The sequence below is a fragment of the Nyctibius grandis genome, chromosome 6 (genome assembly GCF_013368605.1).
Source record: "Nyctibius grandis isolate bNycGra1 chromosome 6, bNycGra1.pri, whole genome shotgun sequence".
NCBI classification, from domain to species: Eukaryota; Metazoa; Chordata; class Aves; order Nyctibiiformes; family Nyctibiidae; genus Nyctibius; species Nyctibius grandis.
Genome location: NC_090663.1, coordinates 71,464,840 through 71,478,704, shown reverse-complemented (window position 1 = coordinate 71,478,704; position 13,865 = coordinate 71,464,840). Strand labels below are relative to the sequence as shown.

General features: G+C 35.9%; 1 protein-coding gene across 2 annotated transcripts in view; it reads right to left on the bottom strand.

Moving 5' to 3' along the window:
- TTC29 (tetratricopeptide repeat domain 29) overlaps positions 1 to 13,865 on the bottom strand; it is a 132,900-nt gene that overhangs the window by 65,513 nt on the left and 53,522 nt on the right. For both annotated transcript variants that reach the window (XM_068403848.1, XM_068403847.1), the window contains exon 7: positions 13,364 to 13,449. In XM_068403848.1, the coding sequence (XP_068259949.1) occupies positions 13,364 to 13,449 (86 nt within the window). The remainder of the gene's footprint in view (positions 1 to 13,363; positions 13,450 to 13,865) is intronic.

Below are 13,865 nucleotides of genomic sequence, written 5' to 3'. Positions count from 1 at the left end.
GAATACAGCTGTCATTACATAAACAAAAAGGATGGAAAAATTGTTTTAGACAACAGAACAAAAGTCTCATTAAGGTAACTTGCTTCTACTTCAGTATTCTATGGTAAGTATTGTGCATTAAAGTGTCATCTTAGTAATTTTCTTCATGTTAAGGAAAAGTAAATAAATTAGATAACATTGTGTAAAGAGATATTGAAGGGGACTACATAAGAATCCATACTGGTAACATAGATTAAAAAGAGTGGGTTTGAGTATTAAACGAATCTAGCTGAATTTCCTTCTCAAAACTGAGGCAAAGTTTTCAGAGACTGAGAGTTACTGAAGGGGCAAAATGTCTTGTTTTTTTGTTGTTGTTGGAGTTTTTTTGCGGTTCTTGTTTGTTTTGTTTTTAAAATTTGCTGTGTACAAAAAGATCTGAGGAAGGAAGCTGTTGCAATAGATTTATCCTGATCATACTAAGCTCCATTATAAAATTTCCATACTGTTTGAAAGAGAGTTTGATATTCCTAGCAATTAGCGGAAAAAGATCATTGTATAAGGCAGTTGAACAGTTTAGAATAATGTACAGTTCTTTGTACCTCTAAAAAGAAAATGTAAGGTAAGTTTAACAAAATAAAAATTATAAAAACTGCAATGATTCTGGTCACAAATTAGTTTTTGGCTCTACGTACCCAAGCACACTGACTGTCTCAAACTTCCTACTTTTGTGGGTCTGCAGTGGGAATACTGGTTAAGAAAAGAAATAAAATGAAAATCAAAGTCTAATACAGAAATGAACAGTGGGTTTCAATCACTTGTTCTCATTTGTACAGGATGTGGGAAGGTGGCAGGGTGAAGACTTCAACTTTGTCTTCCACATTACAGACAACTGTCCCACATACCATCCACTGTTATTTTGATGTATGCAGAAAAAAAAAAAAGTAGCTTTTATGGCTTCAAAATGGAAACAAAAAAACCCAGGAAGCAGTGTACAATTTCCCTTGTTTTCTTGCTTATCACTAAAAGCTGGATGCAGGTGCACCTGGGAGGAGGAGAGCTGTTGTCGGAGCATCTATTTACCAAATCAACTCTCTTACTGGGTCTTTGTAAGTCTATCGTGGCTACAATTAGCTACAGTGTAAAAATAAAGTAACAAGCTCTGCTTAAATCCTTAAACTAGAGCCTATTTGTGGTATAGGCTCTTGCACTAATTCTCTAGACAGTGGTGAATTTCATGTTTACCTCCTTTGCCAAGAAAAATATTAGTCAGATCTCAGGCCTGGACTTGCTTCTCAGTTATCTCAGCAGTATGCCACTGTGACCCTCCTGGGGTTATTCCATTATTATAAAACTGATACACCAGCTTCTCCTCCAAAACTCCCCCTCCCCCAAATCACACTCTCTATTTTTCTGTTGTTGTCACACCTGTATGTCTTTTATATGCACATAAAAACACACACCTCATTGGCATACACTGAGGACTCAGACAAAAGGACATTGGCTGTGCTAAACATTGATACATCTGGGGATAATGGACAAAAGAGTAAAAATCAAAGGTATGAATTTATGTTGAATAAAGAATCCAGCTCAGCACAAGATTAATGCTACTACCAGTATTTCATTATTTTGGTAAAGTACATTACTCTGACAAAACCATGATGGGATAATATTGATTTATAATACTGCAACTTTAAAAAACACAAAAACATAGTTCTGCTCTCAGCTTTGCACTTGATATTGTTGTCAAACTTTACTGAAAATACATTTATTTTGATTTCTGAAAATCAAGCCGTGTTTAGTCATTTCACAGCTGGTGAGCAGTAAAGATGCTTCTGCCTCATTTACAGATCTTGAACATGAATCAGACAATCAACTGGAACATTAGTCAAAGAGATCACTAGCTAACGATTTCTGACAGGCGCTGCAGTAACAGGCTAAGGCCAACCTGGCTAACAGCATCTGACAATATTTCTCTGGAGCCAACAATAGGTGCTGGTAGACAGTGCAATCAAGTGAGACTACTGGCTTCACACCACTTAGTACCTCTTAAATACTTTCAGAAAAAACACATAGCTCTGACAGTCACTAAATAATCACTTCCATACAGACCAGTGAAAATAAAAGACAGTGGAACTGTATGCATAGGCATTTTGCAGTTCAGTGAACTCTCTCCCATAGCTCCCCAAGAAATGCGTATTTAAAAATGCCTAATAAGTGCAGTCTTTATTACCGTAATTTGCGTGGTTACAGGCCTGTGGCAATCCTGAGTATGGTCAAAGAAGAGTTTCACAATACAAACCCAGATGTATTCTTATTTTGGCCAAAATACAGTGTGAGAGAGGTTGGACAGCAATAAGAAAATCATATTGTTCATGTAATGTATTGATTACAATGAGCAGAGCTCGTTGATCCCAGGAAAATAATACACCAGTATCAACTGAATGGCAGGCCACAGCTTGTTAAATGCTAAATGTATTCAGGCATAGTGAGTATCCAGGGTAGAAGCAGTACAGCGTTTGGTCTGCATGCTCACAGTTAAGGGATACTGAAACTGGGTGCCACGCTGAGGAAAGAGGGAGTAGTCCCTCATTTGCCAGAACTGTTAGTTCTCCCTCTTTTCCCACAACCGAAATTCACCAACCCAAATTCCGTAAATGTGAATGCTAACTCCTTGCCCTTAGCCACATCCAATTACAGTGGACTGCACTGTTTTGATAAATTTTGATAAACAGAAAAAAATTAAACCAGAAATGTACAAACTTTATCACTGTTCCTACAGAGACAGAAAATTTGAAATTGGCCAATCTGGTCTCTTCCAGAACTGCTATTCCAGGGACTTTGATGTGGGTATTTGGATAATGCATAGCATAAACATGCATCTTGGAGCAGAGGAATCAGGGACAGGGTGATGGGGAGGGATGTAGAAGAACGCACCCAGAAGTCTGGCCAAGTCAAACATCAAAGTGGAGCACCCTTGTTCAAGACTTTCCACAGGCTCTTGCTAGGACATGGCGATCACTAACTGTTGCTTGGTTGACACTCTCCCTGAGGGGTAACTGCTCCATCCAGTCCACACTCTTCCCTCCCCTGTTACACTTGGCTATCAAGTGCAATGTTTGTTCTGATGCTCTGTAAACTTACATGGTAACACATGCTTCAAGTTACTCGTATCTGCATCTGTTTGAAGGGTTAGAGAAGGGAAGAGAAACATTTCACTCATTCCTTAACAGTCTACCAAGATAAGACCTAGGGTTCTTTGCCTGTATCAAGTCCTACTTGTATGCTTAGCATAAGATTCAGAGTATGTACGTTTTGCTTTGATTCTGAATGGATGATATGTAAATAACAAGTAACTAATTGAAAAAGTTCCTTTCCCCAGAGTAATTTCAAACTTCTGTTGGCTTCCACAGGGTCAGGAGTTCACCCCGTATGCTTTATTTTGCTGCACAGGAAACTTAAGAGAGATGAAATATACAGATGATTGAATAAATGTTAATGTTTGTTCCCATCCTTCTTATTTCTTCTGTATTAGCTTCTGTATTACTGTTCTTAGTTCTGGCCTTCTGTGCCACTAATAATTATATTAATTCTGATTCTCTACACCTACAGCTTTGTAGGAATGCAGTCATCATTTTATTATTTACTATACCTCATAAAGGGTTTTATTAAAATAAATAATTAATTTTTTTTAAAAATCAGCCAGGTCCTTCAGAGTAAAAACCTACGCAAACATCAAAACCAGGTATTTTAGTTTGTTATTATTGTACAACTTGAAACCTTTACTGCAAGAGACATTACTCTCGTAAAGGTTGTTGTAATCCTTATTTAGTATGGGAATGTAGTGTTTTCCAAACCAGCCATTGTTGACATATTTCTTGAAAATAAAGCATGGCTTAACAGTCTGGAGTGAAGAAGCTTCATCTGTTACCCTTTACAGCAATATAAGAGGAAAAAACAGTTTATGTATCCTTTCCATCCTGACAGATGTGACAATAGCTGGAAACACTGTGCCTGCCAAGAGCTTTTATCAAGTATGTTATAACAACTAGTAATAAGTGTAAATAATAAATGGCTACGATCTTATGGGAAACGGTGGCAATACTAAACAATTTTTGGTGCTTTCTGATGGGAGTCTGCTAGTCATGGAATTCCCTGGCTTCCCAGTAGAGTTTTGGCCTGACAATAAACAACAGTTTAATACTTTATCTAATCCCAGCCAGGAGGTAAGTTCAACAGCAAGCTTTTGCAGATGTTCACATCCAATAATCTATCCATAATTGATGAAACAGGGAGGTCAGATGTAATGGTTGCTACTATTCCAGCAACAAATAAATGGTTATTGACAAAACAAGGCAGTGTGGCGCTGAGCGCTGAGCAGTGACAAGCATGAAACAGTGCTGAGACAGAAGTAGTGATGTGAATGCAGCCCTTCATCTTGAGAATTCCTCAATGTGATGTGTGGCACGAGGGCCACTCTGACACATAAGCAGATGGAGGTGACTTGTAAAGGAAAAATGAGATTCCGCGAGTACATAAAAGACAAAGGCAGAGGCGGAGAAAGAAACAAGAGAAAGGGGTGGACAAGGCTGGAAATTTGGGTAAGTGCAATAATGTGAATTGTTTTTGTATAGCAGCACTGTGATCCAGATGTCTGGACTGCTTTTATCACAGTTGTGTCTACATGGATGTACCTGGCTGTCAGATTGCTGTAGCCTCCTAAGACATTAATATCATACTATATGCACGTGCATGTTTAAATGTGCATTACTTCTTAGACAAAGCACCTATAAATATTCTGCTTCATGCTTATTAATATCTTTAGTCCACCCATGAACAGGTATTTTTAATGACACAAAGTTTTCCTAGCTAAAAGCAAGCAAACAAACCCTTAAATTTGCATAACACAATGGAAAAACTGCAGAGATAAACTAGGAAGGTATAAAAAAATTTAAGTCAGTTAAAACCCATTATTTTTCTGCATACCTATATGGAAGTTAAGGAAAAGTTCTCATTCAGCTGAAAACCTCATATTCTTTAAGTTTTAACCCATGTAAGAAATGTAGCAAAAGGATTAATAGACTGTTTTTTATTGACTGAATAAAACTTGAGTCATTTACATGCAAATAGACACTCGAAATCTTTTGCATCCATTTCAGTGCTAAAAGATAGTATTTTTACAATGTTTACTGTGTAATATCCTAATATGAAAAACAGCAGAATGAAATGGTAGCCATTATTGCTATGTGTAGTCATAAAAAGATTTCAGACAGAAATATTTTAAATATTAATATTACTAAAATCACTTAAAGCACCAAGGAATGTTAAATCAATTTATTTAGAAGTACAATTTATTTCACACTTTGCTACCAATTCTTTTGATCAGCTCTGAAATAATACATAAGCTGAAAGCAAAACAGCAAAACAAATTGCTTCTAGCAATGAAGCAGCAAGCTCTAGGTTTTATACTGGCATGCTTCAGTGTTTTAACTTCTCAGGTTATTTATCTATCAAAGGACAAATTTTAAATTCCTTAAGATCTGATGCCTGAATACCTCTTATTCTCCAATTTAGCCATCGAGGGTTCTGATCAAGCAAAGCTGTTAAGCATTTGCTTACACCTGAATGTACGAGCTGTCCCCTTGAAGTCAATGGGAATAACTGAATTGGAATTTAAACACGTATTTAATAAGTAGTTGCTGTAGCTTGAACTATACCAATTTGAAAAACCAATTTAATTTTAAAAGCCTTACTTTATAGAATTTTTTTAAAGCCTGTTCATTTGAACTAAACTATACAAAGGAAAACAAAACCTCCCAGATTATGAATATATTTGCATTTAAGTACTGAAATTCCTGGTTTTGTACAGTGTGGGTACAAATGTTTCATTTCTCAAAACACATAAAAAGTCTGACTTCCATAAGTATGTTATCTAACAGAATTAGAAAATTTCTTATACAGTTTTTCAGCCATTTGTTACAGCCCTGGGTATAATATGTGCAGTTTCACTAACGGACATACTACTGACAGTTCTTAAGATCTCTCACACTATTGTTTCCCAGATAATATAAGCTATGAACTAAGACACGCTGTAACTATCTCTTCCCCTCAATTACGTACAGCATTTAGGTTCCAAGGTTTAGCACACCTAAGCTAGAAATCCAATATAGTCTAGACTCCATAAAGTAAATAACCTCTATAACATACAGTTGTACTGCTTTGTCTTTTTTGTTCCTAGCCTGTGGGAATGAAATGAGTGGAAACTTGTATATCAGCAGTTATTTTAAAAAAAACGTATATTTTATTAGCTACTCTAAAAACAGTTTCAATATAGTAAGTAGAAAATGTCTGCCTAAATAACATCTTTTAACTGACAGAAGACAGTTATTAGAGTTTTAGAAACCTCAGTCAGGGCAAGTGGACTAATTGTAACTGTATATCCCATAACAGACACAGTATAGTGGTGGTCACAATCTGGCTCCTACCTTGCCTGGGAAAGCATAAGGAAGAGCCATCTCCACTGGCCATACCTAGCAGAGAATATGCAGAGATTGTTGCATCTCATCAGCTATATCAAAAAGGTAGGACCAGGCTCCATGACTGCCAACTGCTCTGCCCTCCACGCCTTGGGCAAAAATAGATGCAAAGATATTTTCATTCCCTTGCACAGCAGTTTAAGGAGTTTTTATGGCTTTGTCTTCAATGTTTCAACATATTAGAGCTAAGCAAACTTCCAGGAAGGGACAATTTGCTTCTTTTGAGTTCAAACTTAACATCTAGCAACAATTTTGTGGAAATGATTCAGTCATACAAAACATTCTCCCGATCTTAGGAGATCTATTATTATTATTATTATTAATGCAGAAGCATGTAAATATTCTTATTAACGTTGCACTACAGGCCCCTCCAGTTCTTTTGCAAACCAATACAGAGAGTGTGTGTGTGTGCAAGTGCATGTGTGTATACGGTTATAATAATACTTGTCATTTTGTAATAGATATCCTGAGTCAAAATCCTACCAAAAAACAGAGTCTGAAGTTTGGGAAACCACATTTGCTATGTTAAATGGCATGACTTCTAAATTCACGATGTTTAATATACATATTTTAAGCAAGGCTACATAAACCTTATAAATATATATAAATCCAGCAACTTTCATACTGTTTGGGAATTAAAAACAAACATGCAAACCAAACAATGTCCTCCACGCATAGCCCCCGAAATTGGGTTTTTAAACTTTTTGTCACCCACTTGTATTCGCATTCCTGAGAACACCAGTGGTCAGACAGTCCTAAAATTCTGAGAAAGTTCTATAGATTTATCTAATGGAACGTGCAGTCAAATCTGCAGCTCACTGCAGCTGTCTTGCTCTTTTGGGATGTATGAATGATTAAATTAAAAATTGTAACGGATGAGATGAAAGTCTATCCATTTATGGTGTTTTGGTAGCCAGTCTTATGGAACATGAGACTCCTGAAGAGTAAGGTTGTTATCAATAAGTTACTAGTGCATTTATTTTCATTGTTGCTATGGGAAAACATGGAAATCTGATAATCTGATTTGCTTGTGATCAAGTAATAGATTTTTTAAATATTTAATATTTTTTGTTTCTCATGCTCTATAATTTTTATATAACTTGACTACTGTAATTCTGCAACAGCACTGCATTTAAGAGTGTTTTCTTACAAAGGGTATTCTTGTGATACATTTATCTTGACAAAAATCCCGTTTACTGAGGGGAGTTATTCTGATGCCATTAACCAAGCAAAATGCAATTTGAATCACCGACTGAAAAGGAAAACGATACCATGTTCCAAGGAAATTGTAGTGGATGCAATATCACCAAGGCTGGCTTGTTCAGCCTGGAGAAGAGAAGGCTCCGAGGAGACCTTCTAGTAGCCTTCCAGTACCTGAAAGGGGCCTACAAGAAAGCTAGAGTGGGACTCTTTACAAGGGCATGTAGTGATAGGACAAGGGGGAATGGCTTTAAACTGAAAGAGGGTAGATTTAGATTACATATTAGGAAGAAATTCTTTACTGCGAGGGTGGTAAGACACTGGCACAGGTTGCCCAGAGAAGCTGTGGATGCCCCCTCCCTGGCAGTGTTCAAGGTTAGGCTGGATGGGGCTTTGAGCAACCTGGTCTAGTGGAAGTGTCCCTGCCCATGGCAGGGGGTGGAACTAGATGATCTTTAAGGTCCCTTCCAACCCAAACCGTCCTATGATTCTATAAGGTACAAATCTGTGTGGTATACAGAAAAGTACTGAAGGAAAACAGTGTCATTACATGTCAGGGCCATTCAGAACATTTTCCCTGTTTTTTTTCAGGTTTTCAAGAAACTGGCTAAGACAGGAAAATGATTATCAAAATTAACCCAACGGAAGAAATCCTTCCTCTGCTAAGAGACTGTTAACTTTCATATCCAAATAAAAAGGTAGATCTTTCTTTCACTTTAAGAATTAAGTGCTAAATCAACAACAAAAAAAATTAATTGAATGATCAGACATTCACCTCTTTCCTGAAGTTTCAGGTCTTCTTTAAGATTCTCAACGCAAATAATTTCTAATTTCTTAATTCCATCATTATTTGAGACAGTATATTTTGTCAGGGCAAAGTTCACTATCAGTACTAATTATTCTTACATAATTTTGTTTGTACTATCTTCACCAATGCCTAACAGCAGTAGAACCTTCCAGAAACATGAAATTTAATCCATTTCAGAATTGGCTTACTAAATCTAGACCTTCAAGAAGAAAACCTTTCTCTGCATATAAACCATTGTCAGTGTCAAGATCAATCAGAAGTGCCTACCTTCAAAGATTACTCAGAGTTTTGTTTGGTTTTTTATTCCTCAGATACGAAAAATACAAAATTTCTATATATAGAGTACAGTTTTAAGAACAATTTTAAAATCGCTTCAATGAAATTGAAGCCTCTAGGAATGATAAGACCTTTTCTTAAATTGGTATGCTAGAATGTTTTTTCAAGCATGTGATGCCATTTGCTAAGATGAAAATGTTACACTTCATTACTAATGGCTAAGTATCACTTATAGATGAATAAAGGACAATCTGGCTGATTTAAAAGAAGGAAGTTTGAAATCATTTCCATGGAGTAGTATCTTTTGATGTGTTTTGCGAGTCTCCATTTAAGTGCCGCTTTTTGTAGCAACAGTAATGAAAGCTTAAACCTAAACTCAGTGGTCTACCCATACACCATGGCAGAAAAGTGTCTTGAAGTTCAGCCGTCTAGCAAAGTACTAGAACAGTAAGCAAATCTCAAAGGAATGATGCTCATTCTTGTCAACTACCTTTCACCATGTTTGGGAGAAAAGAGGATAACATTCAGTCTACCTTTTGGAGTTCTTTACTTGCTAAGATCCTCCTTGATTCACCAAATTCATACACACATATGGGCGTAATCTATGTAATTAGATATAACAGATATAATTAGGTAAAACATGCCGTGCATACTAACTTCAGAATATCTGCATCCCAGCTATACTTACTTATTTTCTATCTAGCTGCATGGGTTGAGACAAAATTTGCAGTTTTTTTGACATAGACTTCTTCAGAAATTAACTTTATGGTCATAAATCACCTCTGATTACTTTAATAGGGTCATTGTGAATGTGAAGATGTCTTTGCAAGTTCATAAATTTTCTTGATAATTTTATGCCTGTGGCTTGTATATTGTAATTCTGACAATTCATGCACACAGCATTATGTCATAAATTACCACATTCATTTTGGCATGAGTCTCAGTACTCGTGAACCCTGCCTCCGTTACTGAAATATGTAACATATCTGAAACACAGGATTCAATATCCAAAATAAAGGAACACTTAGAAAAAAACTAATGCTCAGACAAGGGATGAGGACTGGAATTTTCCTGATGATTTGGGATGCAACTCTAATTGGAAGAGAAAAAACCCTTGATGTCCAACTCTTTGAAGCATTCTTGAAAGCCCAGTTTAAAAAAAAATCCCACATCAAGCATTAGATTACAATGCCTTATGTAAGATTTCTAATGACACAGAAGTTTCACTTTTACTTAGCTTGCTATACAAGTCTGAAGAAAAACAAGTAAATAGTAACTTTTACTTTAAAATTAGCCTCGATGGAGAACTCTCCCTGACAAAATCTATAATGTTTAAGATAAAAACTATACAATGTGAACTATTAATATTTTGTGTTATATTCTGTGGAAAAGCCATTAGGCTTGATTATAAACCAGATGATATGAAAAACATTATGAACATACCACACTGCTATTGAATGTAATGGCACTTAGGGACATGGTTTAGTGGTGGACTTGGCAGTGTTAGGTTTACGGCTGGACTCCATGATCTTAAAGGTCCTTTCCAACCTAAATGATTCAATGATAATTAGTTCTCAGGCTTTTAAACTTGCACAAACTTATGTTTTTACATCTGAGTAGGTGCACTGAAATCAATCATATATATCAAATAAAATTAAATCAATTTATACAGATTATACACCAAATCAAATTATGTTATACACCAAGTGCCTAGCAAATAAAAAACCTTCTCCAACAAAACTAGCCCATTTCATATGAAGTGACTGCATATTTTTGATATAATAGGCTGCAGCTTAATCATTTCAACCTTTAATTACTGCACCAGATAATGAATATTTTGCACATATGCTTCTCCACTCTGCTAGAAGACATGAATGAAAGAGAAATAAGTTTATATGCAAGCTACTGTGTGTGCATGTTGGGGGAGGGAGTAGCACACTGAACAGCAAAAGGAACCAAGTGGCAACAACTGGAGGAAATGGTATCTGTAACAGCTGCTCCTTTCAGATTCCCCTAGAAGGAGACTGCCTGAGGTGGACCACAGCACAAAAGGATAAAAAAGATGAAAACTGATGCAAAGCAGGAAAATAACTGCTGAGACCCCTGAGTCTACACCCGAATAGTCCCAAGCTGTGTGGCAAGACCTCTTTAGCATGCTACAGAAGCTGGTGATGAACTACATATTACCATGAGGCAAGGTGGCTCCTAGCAGTATTGTCTGCACGTTATGTGTAATGATAACCAGTAGTCCTCTGGGAACAGGATGCAATGATTTCATCTCTGTAAGCATCTGAGCTCCCCTTGGATACTGAGACCATTAAACTGAGAACAGAAGGGTAAATTTTAGGCAATGATTTCTAACTGGAGAATGAAGACAACTTGCACTCAACAGTACTGTCAACCACTGATATTTTACTGCTGTCTATATGGATCATTGTTAAGAACAAAAGGAAATAAAATTTTACCCCTTTTTCTTAGTCCCGTAACACACACTAGATTTTCTGAATGAACGTACATCATAGGTTTCTTATGTAATACTATTAGAAATGCCATTATATTAGGAAATGCCACTATATTATAATATAATATTTTTTACACTGAAAAGTATTGGTATTTTCATTACTGTTAAAATAACATTTTATACTCTTAACATAATGTATCATTTATGTTTTGTACTACAGAGACTTTCCCTTTTAACAAAAATGCACATTGCTTTCCTTACCTGTCAGGTGTTTTTGTATGACTAAAAACAATAGGCACAACCTATTATGTATATATTTGTCGTGGTTTGGCCTAAACCAGACCAATTTTCCTTTCAGTGATTTTTACTTTCAGCTAAATTAATAGCAGCACGTTACAAAGTTCAAGGTTTCAGAATCTTCTGCAAAAAAATAATAATTCTACACATGACAAAAAGAAATGGAAGTTCCAAATGATTGCTGTAACTTTTTGGTAGGAGGCGTGGGAAAGGAGTAGCTATAAAATGCAAGCAAAATGGATCCTGAGGAAACACTGCCAGGACATCTAATATTTTTGACACTTTCAAGGGTAGTTTGATCCTTTGTATATCAAGGAGACTCTGCAGTCTTGTTCATGAATTAATTTCTCCTGTGATGGAGAGATCAAATATGCATGCAGGCTTCTTTATTGAGCACATTTGTTTATCTTGCTGCTCTTCATCATTCACACAGCTTATTGTGACTCTCAGAAACTTAACAGAAAAGTTGATCAGGTAAGAATGCCGGTACACTTGTCAGTCAAAAAACAATGGAGAAAAACTTCAGTACAAAAAATTCTAGTCTAATCTGTATTCTTGGAGGTGATCAAATATCCTCCTCTTATTGCTGTTGCAACTATTAGATATAATTTTATAAAACCATATGTAGCTTTTAGATTTTGAAATATTTTCACATTCAACTACAGGCTTTGACTGCAACTGATGTGAGAACAGGCTCCCACTTTCCAGCATTCAGTTGATTTATACAGAAGATAGGCCTATCAGCATTGAAGAATTATGTATAAAGATGGTCAATAACTTTTGGAAAAATTGTATCACAAATCATTAAAAGCATCTAAGAGGATATTGCAAGACAGAAATCTAGAACCCTTCCTACACTGCAGAAGCTAAGCAAGCAATATTGAAACCCATGCTGAATTCACTCTGCAACTTCTATTGGTCTATTTCTGAAAAAAAATAAACCACCACCACAAATAACCACAAAGAATGACCTCTATAAAACATGTTCATGAATAAAATACCGAGTCACTCTGCAGTTAAAGGAACAAACAGAAATAGAAACAGTAATTATTCAGGTGATTAATTGCAATAATCATGGACAAAATATTCAAATAAATTAATTTTCCACACAATATTTTTAAGAGGGTCATGAAGGACTGTGACTTCTCTGATGACTGGCACAGACAAATCAAGTCAATGCTTATCTTTCCTCTCACACTGACCTATGACGAACTAGAGGAACCCTTCTTCCAGACTAAAATTCCACATGTAGAATTTTCTTTGTCTTAGAATTATTATGTATAGGAGGCTCAAGGGAAACAAGAGAAGAGGAGCTTGAACTCAAGTATCAACAGAAGGGATTGCATCAGCACTATGGCTTTTCAAGAGCAATTCATATTTGTTCTAAATTCCTGATGTTCTGAAAAGCTCAACATATGAATTGATATATTTTTAATTGTTGCTCACAAATATGTTGTATCAAACTAGTTTGCAAAACTGGTGTTTTATGCAAAAACCTAACTAACAAAAAACTGGTTTATATATGTATGATTACAGGAAAAGAAAAGCTAGTCACATATAACCTGAATTGTCAGTTTATATTATTTCTATAGATCCAAGCACGTAAACCTGGACTCCATCAGTTCTGGAATTTATTGGAACCATAATTGCTTAAGCTACATGGATCCCTGTCTACAGAACTAGATACAGTTATAGAAGGTCCATGAGCCAAGTCTCCAAATCTTTTCCACTCTCCAAAATGCCTAAGAAGATGCCAAGGAGGCAGAGAAAGGCATTGGGAAAGCTAAAGCAACTTTAAAATAAACTTACTGATAATGCTGTCTGCTGTTCTCCAGCAAAATGATATGCTAAACTTAAGCAATATGCAGCTTCTCCTTCCATCTTCATATCATCTCCTAAACAAAGGATTAAAGTTACAGTTACCAGCCTAATCTGAACAAAATTACATTATTACAGACAGTTCTTGCAAGTTCTTAAATAACATACAGATGTTCAAATACTGTAGTAAGTTTTTCCTTCTCCTTACCCTTGTCATTTGTCTCTTTTCAAAACCACATAGTGGTAATTAAAAATAGAAGCTATGGATTTAAACAAAGTTTAAGAAGAAAGTTCAACAAAGTCAGAGAAATTATCTTCCAGTAAGTGATGCAGCACAATCAATTTAACACGCTGTAATGTTCTCTGTCATGAGTTGTTTAATAATACTCACAGTGTCTTCACATTAGAAAATCATAGTAGCCTCTCTCTACATACTCACATATAAAATAAAGGTAGCTACAAATATATAATACACCCTAATATATACACACAA